The sequence below is a fragment of the Artemia sp. Qi Xiang Cuo genome, chromosome 13 (assembly GCF_049724085.1).
Source record: "Artemia sp. Qi Xiang Cuo chromosome 13, ASM4972408v1, whole genome shotgun sequence".
Classification (NCBI taxonomy): Eukaryota; Metazoa; Arthropoda; class Branchiopoda; order Anostraca; family Artemiidae; genus Artemia; species Artemia sp. Qi Xiang Cuo.
Window position 1 is genome coordinate 42,047,434 of NC_142806.1, and position 16,021 is coordinate 42,063,454.

At 35.4% G+C, this 16,021-nt stretch overlaps 1 protein-coding gene across 3 annotated transcripts in view; it reads right to left on the reverse strand.

Annotated features, from left to right (window-relative positions):
• Positions 1-525: 525 nt before the first annotated feature.
• The window catches only part of LOC148945302 (netrin receptor UNC5C-like), a 111,047-nt gene continuing 95,551 nt past the window's right edge, over positions 526-16,021 (reverse strand). For 2 of the 3 annotated variants that reach the window (XM_089098689.1, XM_089098690.1), the window contains exons 14-17: positions 15,398-15,544; positions 13,591-13,862; positions 8,036-8,137; positions 526-3,650 (exon numbers count right to left, since the gene is read on the reverse strand). In XM_089098689.1, the coding sequence (XP_088954815.1) occupies positions 3,479-3,650; positions 8,036-8,137; positions 13,591-13,862; positions 15,398-15,544 (693 nt within the window). In that variant the 3' untranslated portion in view covers positions 526-3,478. The remainder of the gene's footprint in view (positions 3,651-8,035; positions 8,138-13,590; positions 13,863-15,397; positions 15,545-16,021) is intronic. The other variant, XR_016142689.1, reaches the window with a different exon arrangement.

Consider the following 16,021-nt stretch of genomic DNA (forward strand, 5'->3'; position numbering starts at 1 on the left):
TATTTTGTTGAAATGGAAAAGAGCGGTAGCGGACCCAGAAATGGACCGAAAAACCTGTTGGTCAGTTTAAAACTTACAGCCATAAGGCCCTGGACCGATGGTATACTAATGTAAAAAAACGGTGTTTGAGCACGGTCCCCTCAAAATAGGGCCCAAGAGGGCGTAAAACGGTTTTTTTTTTCTGATCAGCTCAAAACTTATACCCTTGAGTCCTTCAGCCAAGAAGATACACATTTACATTATAAAGTAGAAAATAAAATATTGGTCCCGAGATTAAGGAGCAAAAACCTTTTTTTCTGAACGGCTCAAAACTTGCACCCGCAAGGTCCTGGACTAAGAACCTTCTTGCTTGGACCATTTCTGGAGTTTTTTATTCTACCTAAAAGTATGAAACATCTAATATAAAAAACAAACTAATACAAAAAAAAAATTCCTGAAGCGTTAATTTCCAAGAAAGCCCTAACTCTTTTTCAAGTCCGCGACTGCTTGGACATTAAAAGTCTTATAGCAGCAAAGATGTAATTCATTTCCAGTTTATTATTTATAAATAATAGAACTATAAAATACAACATTAAATAAATTCAATTTCAATACAAATTTATGTATTTACATTTATAATATAACAATCATGACAAATACTAAAGCGCGTCACATCATAATATAAAACTGAAATACTTTAGCGACTATAAAACTTATAGCATAATGCATATATACAATGCATTCTCTGCAAAATGTTCTGCAGTAACACCTTCAAAACATATCCTTATGCCTGAAATAAAACCTAATATCTTACATTTCGTAAATTTATGAGGTGCCGAAAACAGTATTTCATCTTAGCGAAAACTGTTTTTTAGAACTTTCGAGAAAAGTAAGAGATAGGCCTACACATTTTTGTTTTGTGCACGATAATATGGGGAGTTAAGTTTCTTCTTATACGTAAAATGTTTAATTTGTTTCCATTCACAATACCTGGGGAGTTTGTCCAAAATGATGAGACATTGTAATATTATGATTAGGTCTTATGCAGTATCCCCTATGCTTGCCAGGTATCAAAATAGGAATTTTACCAGTTAACGAATATCACAAGACTTTCGAAGAATGAATATCGAAATAAATTTTATTTCGATGAATATCGAAATAAAAAAAAACTACCAAGAGGTAGTTTTTTTCTTTAAATTTTGGGATTTTGGGATTTTTCATTTGTAATTTTTGGGATTTTTTTGTGTACAGGATATTTATGAAAATGTAGTTACTTAACCGTTTAGTACAAACGGTATACACCGCTTACCGTTAATGCACACGCAGAACATAATAAATCGTCTGACACGTGAACACTGGTCGTCAGACTATTTCTACCAGCCAGGCTCAAAATGATATTTCCGATATAATACGAAATGTCTAAACAACAAGCACTAAAAGCATTTATAAAGGCACAAAGATTATTGTAACATAAGCATGGGAAATACAAAAACAAAAGTAAATCAGGTACTACTTAAAATAGCGACATAAGAATTTTATTCAATGACCCGGAAATCTGGACGGGAAGGGCCGAAATACATATTACTATCTGAACAAAGGCTATCTAACCAGGTCTTTTGATTTAGATTATTAACATGGGATTAGCAATGAAATTGTAGGTGAGGAAATTCCGATTGACCAAAAAAAAAATTCACTGCCCGTTAAATATCTAATACATTATTAGCTAAATCTAATCTTTGGCTTAGTTCCAACCTCCCGCCCCCTAAATGCAATTGACGGAAGAAACCCAGCATCAATAATTCAAATCAAATGGTGTTGAGTTACACGGTACAGAGTTTTCAGAGGACCGAACATAATATTAAACTATTAAAGTTTTTAGATTAATTCAGTTTAAAATGTTAGTGACGAATTACTCTTCGTCGAGAGGTTTCTTTTGGCCTCTGAGACAAGAAAAAAAAATTAAAAGCTTAAATTATCGACGATTACTCCAAGCAAGAATAAGATAAATACAAATAAATTTTGCACAAATCAATATTGCAAAATTCAAAACATCGAAGTTTCATAAGAACTAGAAAAGATGCTGGAATACGACTTGGACCAACTGATCCAGTGTGATTGATTTCGAGTGATAAAGTAAATATAAAAACTGCCACCTACGTCTTTTCGATTCCAAACCGATATGAATGTAAGAGACTCAAGGCAAAACTTGTAAAATCTCTTTAACGAATTTAGTAAAAGAGCATTTTACAAAACAGCATTGTAGGCCTTCTAAGCCTAAAAGGCATGCTCATTTCTTGTCTCTTTTTTTCCAATCTGAAAACGATGTGAAATTAATCGACCTTATCCCTTGATAGAAAATCTCACTTAGAAATGATCTTCAACAACTAGCAAAAAGAAAGGAAGTAATAAAATTTTAACCCCGCTGGTCGTATTTCCGCATCTTTAACAAGGAATCCTTATAAACGTCTTCCGAGGAATTGGACGTTGTATCAATTTTGCTTAAAAGCGTTAGATTAGAGAGCAAGCTTCTCCTAAGGAAAAATTCCTTAAAATACAGCTCATTGATGGATTCGATGCACTTTTCATAAGCAATAAATGACGTTTTTCGAGATGAACTTCTATGATTAAGAACCGGCACATATGCGTAGGGAGCTGCACCTCGGATTAAAACCCTTGAAATTTCATGATTTAAAGCATAAGCATGATTCATTTGATTTTTATCATTATGCATGTTCCATATAATCCATCATTTTTTTAATTTTTACCCCCTCCCCTTGTCCCCCTAAAGATAGGAAGCCTCCGAGTGTATTTCTGCAGATGTGTTTGAATAGGATGATAGACTGGTTAATCATGCTAGGAAGATTAAAAAAGAGCTCACAAAGATTTTTTTTTTTCAGCGGGCTAAATTAAGATGCTCCTTCTATTTGAAGTTGAGCATACCGGAAATACTTTAATTAAACGTTGGTGCAAAGCCGTATCCAGGATTTTGCTCGGGGGAGGGGGGGTATTTTTTGGAGGAGGAGGAGGTATTCTTTTTTTTGGGGGGGGGGGCAAAAAATCTTTAAAAACCCATAATAAAAATTGTATATGCATTTTTGTAAAGTTAGGAGTTCAAACCCCTAACCCACCCCCTGGATACGGCCTTAAGTGGCTGGTAATTTGCCAAAACCTGCCGAGGGGCGAACTCTTGGATTCAAGCGTATCTCAATAATAAACTACCTTAGATACTCCTAAACAAAGAAAATATAACAAAAATCACCTTGATCATATAAGACGATAAACCTAAATCATTATTGTCCTTTATCGCCAATTTTAAACACAAAGAAATCAACTCCCTCCTTAAAATACGAATTATAAAACTCATAATCTAACAGTAATATAGAACAAACTTGAAACTCAACGCTTGTCCCCAAAATTGCCACACAAACATTATAGATATTTTAATATTGTTTAATAAGTTCTAGAAAAAGTACGATTCTCAGTCAAACATCAGGTTCTGTCAGCACCAAGGCCCGGCAACTTGCTCTAGAATGGCTACAGCATCTTCCCTATGCATCAGTCTTAGGACGTTGATCAGCCCCACAATGGCATTAACATCTTTGTTTTTTGCCTCCCACAAATCGAGAATATGCTCCGTTGGACTCGGCTTTGTCGCAAAGAAGTTAATGTATCTGTTGGAAAAACTTAATTACACGCCATGTCATTTTTTTCTGAATTTTTTCAAATTTATTATATGGTTTTTGTAGACTATTCGCCGCACTACAAGATTTACTTTAGTCGGCTATGATACATGTCTGTGGGTTTTATGTGTCATTGACTTCAATTTTTGATGTCGCAATTTAAATGTCAGAGAAAATTGGTGGGCGGGAATTTGAGAGAAAACAGTTTTGAAAGACACATTTTTTTTACTACAAATCTATTTGGTATACATCTTTCTCTATATCCGTAAATATTGCGAAGATCACACTGCATTTGCATCATATGAGTGAAGAATTAAAAAAAAAGCCAATAGAGAGTTGAATTTTCTCAGGAATCTACAAAACCAAGCATCTGAATATTCTAATAGTACACTGGATAATCGTCATCAGCAGACGCAATCTTATGTCACCAAAAATTCTAAATTCTAGTACTTATCTGTTAGCCACTACACACTCGAGAATTTTGATCAATAAAATAGATAATAACCGGTTTATTGCTGTTTGTATTCGGAGACAGGTAGCTTTGGCTCAGTGGAAAACTATATGGCAGCTATATTTTAATAAATATTTAGTTGGTATTTTGGTTAGGTTACATTTTGCATGCAGCCCCGCTATGCTTAACCCCCAACCCTCCCCACCTAATTTGAAAACATAGATCCAAAATTATATGCATCCTATCTATTTCCCAAGCGTCTCAGTTGTTTCAACCCCGTACCTGTAGATGGAGATTCTCCAGTGTGTACTAGCTAACAGATAAGTACCGAAATTCTAGAATACGAGACATACAATTGTGAGGCCAGTAATCGTTATTTCAGAACCAAGGACAGAATCTAGGTTGCACCTTGGATTGGTGATGGTGAAGGTCGGACCCGCAATTAATTATTATTACTACTACTACTAATACTAGTAACAGCTAATCAAAGCTCAAAGTCGCCCGAGGCCAACACAGCTACGCACGCTCCTCCTCAATCCCAATTTATTTAAAGCATCCCTCCTTAGGCCCTTCCACGAAGTTCCCATTTCCTTTAAATCTTTCTTTGTGACGTCCTCCCACCCCAGACGAGGACGACTTTATTTCCGTTTAGCCCTAGACGGTTTGCCGAAAAGAAAAATTTTCGGCAATATGTCATGCTTCATTACCACAACGTGTCCTAGCCCCCTCAATCTTTCTTTAATTAAAGCCATAGAGCGCAGTATTGAACCGTATTTTTCGTATAGCATATTGTTTGAAATACGGTCAGTCATCCGGGTATCCAGAACAATCCTTAAGCATTTTCTCTGGAATACATCTAAGCAAATCTTCATCCGCTTTTCTGAGCGTCCATGCTTCAGAGCCATATTTGAACATTATCATTAACGTAGCCTATAATACTGTAATCTTGGCTTCTAGAGAAATCTTCCAATCCTTCTAAACTTTTTAACTATGAAAAAACATCCCCGACTTCGACTATTCTTCGTTTAAGATCTTCAGAGCCACGGTAATCTTGATTAATAGAACTACCAAGGTAAGTGGAGCTGCCAACCTGATGAATCTTTTTATTGCCCAACATCACCTTTTCATTTTCACTTATTCCTAGCCTTAGTGACTTGGTCTTCGTAACATTAATTTTCAAACCAGTACTAGCACCTTGAGGTTGAAAAACCTCTAAAAGTTCATTCACTTTGCTCGCACTTTCCTCTAGGATGCTTACACCATTAGCATAATCTAAGTCCCGGAGACTTTTCCCTCCCCATTTGACTCCCTGGTCTCCCATTGGCTTTCCTGTGCTCCTTAAGGCAAAGTCCATCAAAATAATCCATATAAAGGGGGGGTAGAACACAGCCCTGCTTAACTCCTGATTTAATACAAAACCAGCTGCTAACCTCATTTCCTACCTTAACCGCAGCAGTGTTATTCTCGTACATAGCACTAATCACTTTAATATATTTGTCTGGTATACCATACAAGGATAAAACATTCACTAAAGCTCTTCTATCAACAGAATCGAACGCTTGCTCATAATGTATAAAACTGAGGACCAAAGGTTCCTCAGCTTTATCTTTTCAGTAATTAATTATTAGATTTAATAAATTTTAATTTTATGTACTTTTATGATTGTGTCCGCTGACGACGATTGTTGAGTGTGTACTCAAAATATACGGAAATCGATTGTCCTTTTTTTTCTTCCACTGTCTAGAAAAATCGATTCCATTTCATGGTTTGTTTGTTTTTCTTTGTTTATATTTTGTACAGGCCTACAAACAAAAGTTTTCAAACTTCATCTGCCGTAGTGGGCATAATTTTTTTTTTTTAGTTGTTTTTTTCAACGATTTTGAATACAGCATTTTGTTTTGATACATGAAATAACTTCAACAACAAATAATTTACGTGTTTTGCGTTCTAATGTGTCATTCATAAAAATGAAGAAAACCGTCATTTAATGTTGAGAATAAGTAAGATTTTCATTCCTATTGAAGTATTTCTGTTCAGTCAGTTTGAAATTGTTCTTTCCTTAAACTTGGATTTTCTCCTTATTTATGTTATCGTTAAAAACATCTGAAATCCCACCTCTTTACAGTCAGAAATACAATATGGCTTGTCTTAAAAGAAAGAAAATACAATTTTCTCCTTGACTTTCCCACGTTGAACAAACTAACAGAAAACTTTATTTCCAATGCAAGACACGCTTTGCCACAGGCAACTTCCCATTGAAGTGTTCTTGATCGTGACCAGGAAAAAAATTTCCAACTGGAAAAGGAATAAAAAACTAGGATTGACTTAATTTGAAATAATTAATCTAAAAAGCGTATCACTTTTCCACCATAAGTTTATTGATAGATGCATATTTAAAATGTAATGCTTACTCCTATGATCTCATCAAGGAGTTAGGCATTAGGTAGCTTATTATACACAAGAGGCAAGATCAAGGCACGGATGAAGAATTGAAAGATGTTGAGTGAAAGTTTTAAGGCATAGGATGTACACCCTGAAGCGTGACAGGGGGCATAAAGCCATATATACCGTCAAGGCTGTATCCAGGGAGGTTAGGGGCTTTGACCCCCTCCCCTCCCTCGACATGTTTATCCGACTCATAAAAAACGTAACAAAAATGAATATAAACAAATTTTTGATGTGTTCTTTGAAGTGCTTTCTTGTAACTTCCCCCCGAAAAAATTCTTTTGTAACCCCCCCCCCGAAAAAATCCTGGATACGGCCCTGTTTAATGTAAAACAATCAACGCGCAACCTCTTTGGTTGCATTCGTGCTGAAATATAATTTTGCACGAGCAATTGGCTCTCGGAATTAGACGGAAGGAACCGATACTCTGGCAGACAAAAAATCATGCTAACATAATTGGAGAGAAATTAGATATAATCACTCAAAATACAAGAAAATCTGATGACTAGACAATGATTTCCTAATATAAATTAAGAGAGCAAAATATCATGGGTTGCAGTAGAAGAATCGTGAGAAAGATATTTACTTGTAAACAAATTTAGCGATCAAAATAAAGTAAAAACACAAAGCAGTGGTAGAGCAGGGGAGGGGGGGGGATAAAACATAGACGATATATTTTTTAGAGCAGTATATTGACTGCCCCAAAAAATATTTTGCTAAAACTTATTCGAACTTAACTCTAAATTTTCTCAACTATTCAAGCAAATCAAAATACGAACGGTACATCGTAGTTCATTGCGCTCTTAAAACATAACCTTGTTTTAGAAAATTCCCTAAGTTGTTCAAAAATTCGTTCTAACATTCTTGTTTCCTTTGCTCATTTTAGTTGATCACTATCATAATGTTTTTAGGATTGCAAACTGAAGGATTATTTCCAGTGGCGTCAATTCACAATAATTTAGGGAGAGAGGCGGGTAAATTTGGCTTTTGTTTAATTATGTCAGTGAAAATGCCAAAAAAGCATTTTCAGTGAAAATACCCCCAGAAAATGTATTTCCAAAATATGGAGGGGGATTGTCATGAAAATACCAAAAGGGCATTTTCAGTGAAAATACCCCCCGAAAAGGTTTTTTTTTCTCCCTCCCCCAATTGACACCCTTGATTGTTCCGAGTGACCTAGCTCTTGGTTACCAACTGTTACAAAATAAGTAAATTTAAACGGCAAATTTCTTAGGCTTGGGGATTGACTTGTAATCATATATTTATAATTTTAAATAATTTTAATAATACGTCTATGTTTGTAATACCTTTGTATTTTAAACCAGCGCTTTATTTATTTATCAGAGGTTTATTGTGACCCCCTGAGGAAGTACTAAGAGCTTATTAATTGTTTCGATGATCGGATAAGTGGTCAAAACACGATTGTTTCCAAAACATGGCAATGCACTCAATAGGAATATAATACTAAAGTAAAAATTACCTCTGAAACTTGAGTTCTTCTGCCAGTAGCCGCCAATCACTGCCTCTCGCGTTTGGCGGGTCAAGGGATAAACTCAACTGCCTTTTTACACTTATTGGTAACCTAAAAAAAGAAAAAAGGTTTGCCAGTACAATTTTGAAGCTTTCAAAGTATTGGCTTTTCTTGCTACTTATTCCTTGGTTTTTCATCTGTATTGACAGTCAGTGGCGTAATTTCGTCAAAATCCAGGGGGGTGGGGGCAAACTTGGAGCCAAATTTCCCAAATCAAGCCGAAATGACAGTGAAAATAGGAAAACAAGCCATAAAGGCAAAGATATACTAAAGAAACCTGATTTGTTTCTATGGAGGCTTGAATTATCCAGGCTTATCTTAGTTTTGACAAAATATTTGAATAAGCTAAACTTCATCTTGGGTGGGCAAACTGGGGTATCGGAGGGGCAAGATGGGGTCTGGGGACAGTTCACCCCTGCTTCATAGAAAATTACCCCCGTTTTGACAATGGCAACTTGATATTCAATCAACAGAAGCACCATCAGCTCTGGACCGTTTTCTGCTACATGACAGACTATATTTAATCTTTGCGACATAACATCTCCGTGTTTCTTACTTAATTGAATTTTAAAATTTAATTAAATAAAAAAGGAGACCTTCTGTCCCCTAAGCTTCTCGCTGTTTACGTTACAGTTTTAACAAATTGTAGAGTAGTGTCTAGACCCTAAGTAATACATAAGCTAAGCTTAAGCGCAGAGAATGGGGCCAAAGGGAGTAACGGTCCCCTTCTCTTATAGAATAGTGTCTGTTCGTTTTAAGTTTTATTTTCCCTCCTATTTCACCAGAATTTTATTTTTTTCATTTAATTCCAGTCCGTTTTCAATATAATATTCAGGATTACTAGAAATGTGAAATTAGAAATATGAAACTCACAATCCCCTCCCCTCTACGCTAAAGACTCACATTTTCATAAGAATTTACTTGCCGGGGTTACATCTTGCAAGGGCGGATCCAGGACTCTTTTTAGGGGGGGGGGCGCAAAAGAGGTTGATCCGATAAACTTGCGTTAGGAGCAAGTTAAATAAACTCAAACTTGCTTTAATTAAGTAAATTACACTAATTTCGTTTACGTTAGGGGGCGCGCGCCCCCTCGCTCCCTGGATCAGCCACTGAAATCTTGTATGCAATTATTTCAAAATTTTTCAAGAGAACGGAGGCTCATTGGACAAATTTTACCCCCGGCCCGTTTTACATTGACAATACACGTATTTAGGGACATGTATACCACTATAAGACAGGCATGGCCTCTGATGCTGAAAGGCCGTTCAAAAGAAGTATATTGATAGTTCTAAGCACTATAGCTGTTTCAGAATTTACACACAGCAGTGTTTTGGCCATCTACGGGTCACAAATATTGTCTTCTGGCTTAAATTGGAAGAAATCGGCATTTCGCTGGAGTACGATTTCTTTTGTTACTCAAAGTGACGCTAGAACATCAAAAGTATGTTTGAACGATCCCTCTTCCCGTATTTTACTATTACTGAATCCATACAATAGAGATTGAGATTTCCATTTTTTTTTATTGGGGGAGGGGTGTTTGTCCCTTTTTTCTGGATTAATACAAATTTTATTATGTCAAGTACTTTCAATTGATAACGGTAAACTCAATTAATTTTACAAGTCTGAGAATACCATTGAAGACATGTTTTTTATGTATATATTGCTGTTAAAATCCCTTTTCAAGAGTTTCAAAATCCTTTGAAACATTGGGCAAAATACTCTTAACCCCATTTCCAATTGCACATGTGTTATAGCAATCATTATTAAAGTTTAGAGAGATAAGTCAAACTTTGGCATAGAAAACGGAGGTTGAGGGGGGGGGGGCTTATGTATTCAAGTAAGAAAATACTGTTAAAAGTAATAATATCGGGTTATTCTTCAGCAATATACTAAATACTGTTTTTTCATCTCATTCAATTCTGACCCCCCCCCCCCAGAAAAGTATCCAGCTACTACTATCTAGCAACCACTGTATATATAATTAGCCTAACCTAACCCATTATATATACAGTGCTAGCAACGCACAAACGCGCCATGATGCACAAGTTCCTAGCCTCTGTCTAATTTATACTGAATCTCTATTACTCCGAAAGACATTAGCTGTATTATGAGGAGCTCAACACACAACAAATGGAAAACCATAAAGATAAAAATCAAAATGCCTTATGAAACAAAATTGCAAAAGCATCACTCTGTTAATATAATGACAATTTAATTCAAATCCGACATTTGAAGACTCATAGTCCATTTTTTATTTACATACACCTAAAATTCCTAAGGTCATGACCTTTTCAAATCTTTTGATTCATTTATTTGAAATTAATAGCTTAACAAAGTGTTAAGATAAATTTAGTGATGATCGATAATATATTCTACTAATGGCTTATGCCACACAGCTAATCATAACTCAAATGGTTACAGCAAGCTCAAAACCACTACGGACAAATCTAAACATTATGGAAATATAAGTAGTGTAAGTTAAATTAAATCTAATGCTATAACAAAATAGCTTGCTTTTTATAATCGGAGATACAGCTTGCCAATCTTCCATTTTTCTGGAACATATAAAAATATTAATATTAATTCATTTATTACTGACTATGAACAAAGAGAAGTGGAGTACATCAAGAACAAAAAGCAAACTTGCACGCTTAACAATTATTTACATAAAGCGACGTAAATTATGGTGCACAGTAAGGCCTGCAGATTCCGTCAGCTTTCCCTTAGCACAGTCACTTTTTCCCGTAAATCAGGGAGGCCGAACCACGATGTTAGATGCCGGTTCCCGAACCACGGATTGTGCGGCTTGTCCATCCGAAATGATCAAATCCCTTACCCTATATTATCAGAAGGAAATTCTTTAGTTTTGTATAACTCTTCCAACACTACTTTCTCCACAATGGTGGCTAATTCACCACAAGCAGCATCTTTAAGACAGCTCTTCTTCCTTCAACCCCGCCCATAGGTGGCGATTACAACAGGGGATAAACACATGTAGTTGCAGATAACGAATTTTGTTTACAGAAGTCTTGCATTTTTTGTAAATTTATCAACGAAGGTTGATAAAACTTAATTCTTTAATTTGTCACAGAAAAAGGAAAGTTGAAAGAGAAAATCTGTTGAGAGGGATAAGAAAATTTAAAAAGGATAAGTCAAGAGAGAAAAAGAGAAAGAGAAAGCTATTGAGTTTTCCTCTTTTTTCCATCAGCCTTTGTTATTTTTCGTCATTAACTTTTTGTCTTTTATTTACATTTTCCTTTATTCGTCTATTTATATTTTGTTTATCAGGGTTTGTTGGTTTGGCAAGGAATACACATGTAAAACAAAACCATCACTTCAGAGATGTATCAGGGATTACGCGAGATTTGCAAAGTGGCTAGGAAAGCCATTACAGTAGGGGAGGGGGAATCCTATTACTTACCTGTAACTTGTCGGTCTTATATGAAGGACTAACAACTTTAATGAAGAAATTTGTAGCGCCATGATTTTTCTGTTTTTTCTTTCTGACAAATATATAAATTTCTTTTGACACTGAAATACTCGTACCAGCGTAATTATTCTGATATTGCCATGAACTTCTGAATCTTTTTGACTGTCTCGTGTTCATCAATATATTTTTCAATTAATTAAGCGGCAAATGAAATCAGAAATATGTATATACTTCGATGTATATAGCAATCAAAGTAGAGGAACGGTAAGAGGGCTGCCAGATCCTTCGCTATGCCACAGTATTCATTACAGTTTGATTTTACGTACCTGAAGACAAGGGCATATCCAGGATTTTTGTTCGGGAGGATGTATTTTTTGAAGGGGTTTTTACAAAAGAAACTTAAGAAAACTCGTCGAATATTTGTTTTTATGCATTTTTGTCACGTTTTTGCCAGTCTGAAAAAACTTTCGTGAGGAGGGGGTGTCAAACCTGGTATCCCTCTGAATACAGCCCTGCCAGCGGTTCAGGGATCAAATCCTCTTCAGATTCCATGTTTCTGTATTGCTGATCAAATGTCACCTAACGGTTAACAGCAAATGACTTCCCCAACGTTACTTATTACACCAGATTTAAATCGCTTATTCAAAACCTTCGGATGATTAACGTTTTTTCAGGAAACATAATTATGAGGAGGAGGATAAGCTGGTGTGGCAATAATGAGCAGCGACACCTGGAGAATATGTTTATTAATTAAGGCTAGCGTAACTAATTGCCTCTTGCATATAAGCCGTAGAACAAACATAACTATCAAAATAAAAAAAAGGCTATACAAAAGGGCATGCGACATTAGACCTTCAATTAGAACACAGATTAGTAGGACAAGTACTGAGACAAGTAAAAGGCAAGCACTGCTTTAAAATTACTCCTATGCTGAATTACTAAACTGATAAGTTTGAATTATAGCAAATAAAAGTTGAGTTTTAACTTTATGAAAGGGGCACCAGAGAAAAGAGTAACGAAGCAGCTGATCCTTGGAAGAAATCCTTAAATGTACTAAACGATATACTATTTTGCAATATTCAGGAAATAAATATGAAAGGTTTCATGACCCCCCCCCCCCCTAGGCTTAACGATTCAGAATCCTGTTATCTCATATTTGGTGCTGATCCATATTTTCTAACAAAACTGATTGATTGATAATTACAAGAAACATTTTTTTTGTTTATTTTAATGAGAGATTCTTTTCTTTCTTTGTTATCTCTTTTACATTTTCTTTTGTCAAATCTTGGGAGTTTCTTTCTAATATAACTCATATGCTCATATTATTTGAGCAATAAAGAATAATTTCAAACCCTTTAAATTTACGTTATGCCCAGTTTAAGGTTGTAATGCTCACCTGTACTCTTCCGTCTTCATTCTACATATCTTCTGGGAATGTGTACCCTCGATAAATTTAAGCCTATGGGCAAACTTGACCAAAGTGTAAGTTAAAAAAAAAAAATCAATTTGACCACAAAAAATAACAAACTTAACACATTTCAAGTAAATTAACAATTTATCAAATTAAAATTTGCTTATCTGATGAATTTAGCAAATGTGCAAGAATATATTTCCGGAGTGAGAAGCGAAGGTTCAGAAAAATAGCCAAAAAAGGCAAGCTTTATGACTCAGAGAAACCCCCCCCCCCTTCCTCCCTGCCTAAATGAACATAATCTATCAAACTGAAAAGTGGGAAAGATAAATAGTACGTTTCCATTTTCGAATGCCGAATTATGAACAAGCAAATATAGAACCAAAGCATTTATAAGTTAGTAGTGGATTGACCAACTGGTACCACTTCTGTCAAATATTTTTCCTCTAATGATTGGCAGCTCTTATGTTTGGACCGCCTCTAGATTCTCACACTTAGAGAGTGCGTAAACCTAGCGGATTTTACTTAGTCACAATTGAGCTTCTCCGGGGTTTTACTTCGTTTATTTCAGTTAATAAAAAATCATGGAGCCCCTTCAATATTTAGTTGATTAATGAGCAAAGCACTTCGAACACAGCGATAAATATTGACAAAAATCATTACCTGAATGGTTGATTGTAATTTTCTTGAATAACAGTGGAAATTTGATTTCTAGATGAGTTCACTACCGAGTTCAGCCACCGCTGCGGGACTGGACTTTGCGTCGCGATCTTTCTAAGATCTGACCTCGAGATTCGTATTAGGGTCTGGCATTGCAATGACTGTTTGGCAAAAATTGAACAAGAAAGCTCTGATGTTTGGGAAGATCGTTTTATGATGGTGAACGTTGAATAAACTGTTTGCTGAGAGCACCAGATTAATTCAAATGGAATTTCCTGCAACAATAATTTTTTTTTTCGTATTAATGTTAATACAGGGTGTTATTTTAAACACCAAAGTTTGTCCCATCCTCTAAAAAGATAGTATAGTATATTTGAAAAAAAAAAAAAATACCGTCAAGGCCGTGGCCACAAAAAAAACATACAAATACAATAAACAACATATAAATACAATTAGAGGATTCAATTTAAACTGCACATTATACATAAGATTATACGGTACTTAAGCATTATATGGTCACTTCTATATACTGCTAAAGAAGTCAAGTTTGGTTAACGCTAATGAAATAAAATAAAATAGGATGAATATATAATAGTTTATAAACAAATTTGGGCTACATATTTACACATTAGGGGGGAGGGGTTTGGGGATAAAGCATTGCATATATTAAATGCGTAACTAACCTAATCTATGTACCATCCCCCCCTAAACCCTAAAAACAACAATTTAAATATCGTAAACACAATGGAATCAACGTTTTGCATTGCATTTCTCTATAGCGGTATCTTGCATTTAAACCGTATGGCGGGTTTTTTCGTGACTGGTTTCCTTGCACAATATATAAAAGTGACCATCTAATGCTTAAGTACCGATTATGCATAAATATTTAAACACAAGAAAACTCAATTTAAACAATCCAATTTACTTAAAAGTCTGAATGTTCAAAACTTCTAATTGATAAATTTATTTGTAAAAGAAGAAGAAAAATTAATCAGACAAATCACGATTATTTTTCGTCTGCATTAAAAGTATAAAATACTAAATAAGAGGATACTAAACAAAATTTAGAAGTAAGCGCCTGCCCCCCCCCTAAAAGCCCATGCACAACTTCAAAATTCATGCAATTGCCTTTTCTCCAAACCTATAGATAAACTTAAAGGGAGAGTATTTTCTGAAATGTCTGCTTGTCACATTCAGTTAATTTCACGTTTGTGTTTCATTCAGTTAACATAACATGTTCATTCTTTCAACTGTTTCATTTAGGTCAAGTTTCATTCAAGTCATGAAAATTTACAAGGGGGGGGGGGCTTCAAAACTAAAAGGGGACAAATTTGTCGCTTCTCAACTTCTTCAACAAAAATACCTAAAAAATGTATTTTTCAATAAAAAAAAACAATAAATCCACCCTTCCCGAAAATATTTTTTTCCAAAATCGAGAGGGGGGAAAAATTAGGAGGCATATGTCCACCATTTGATAAACCTCCCCCGCAGTTGGCCCTGCTGGTTGCACTAGACTTGGGATATGCTGTACAAACCTAAAAAGTGCATGTATATACATATTATATTTTCCTTTTGTAGTGCCGGTGTGGATTAAGATTACCAAGCACCAGACCCAATAATTTAGTGCTTTTGAGGCAATTTTCTTTATAGAAAATAAGCACCTTACTTCCCTTTATAGTTACGACATTCACATATTTTACGAAAGTAATATTAGAATACTCCAATTAAAGTGTAAAGCCAAAAGCTGAACTAAGTTGGACAATGATCATTAAAAAGCCAAGCAAAAAAAAGGTGGACACGAGATATTTACCTGACTGAAAGAGGATGATTTTGTGGACCAGCCTTCACTAAGGTCTGAAATTTCCAGCCGGAGGGACTGTCCGTCGTCTTTAAAGCCAGTTGTCTTCTTTAGGTCCAATGGACGGCCCCCATGTCGTGCTTCTTTCTGACATACTTTCTAATGAGAAAAGAAAAATTGTTATTTGAATCTACTGCAAGAATAGCTTTTAGGAGTTTTGATTTTAGAATACTTTATATGCTCTAATCGGGTGTTGTATTATTTTTTAAAGTTTTCCAAATTATATGTTGTCGTTGTTAGGCTCAATAACAATTTTAGTTTTTTGGCTTTCTATAGAACCAGTGCCGTCACTTGGGAGGATCGGTGGGGGGGGGATTGGTTCCCCTTAACTTTTTGTCCCTCCGTTTAGATTTCGAAAAGTACCCTTTTTGAATTTTCACTGAAAAATGCCCTTTTCGGTATCATCATTGAAAAAATTGAACTAAAACAACACATTTTCCCCCTAGAATTTGAAAATATATTTGCCCCTCCCCCTTCAATTTTTATGAATTGACGCCAATGCACAAAATTATCCTTTAGACGGTACAATTTGGTGCGATATTGTTAGATCGCTATTGAGAGATGGATTGAGAACTT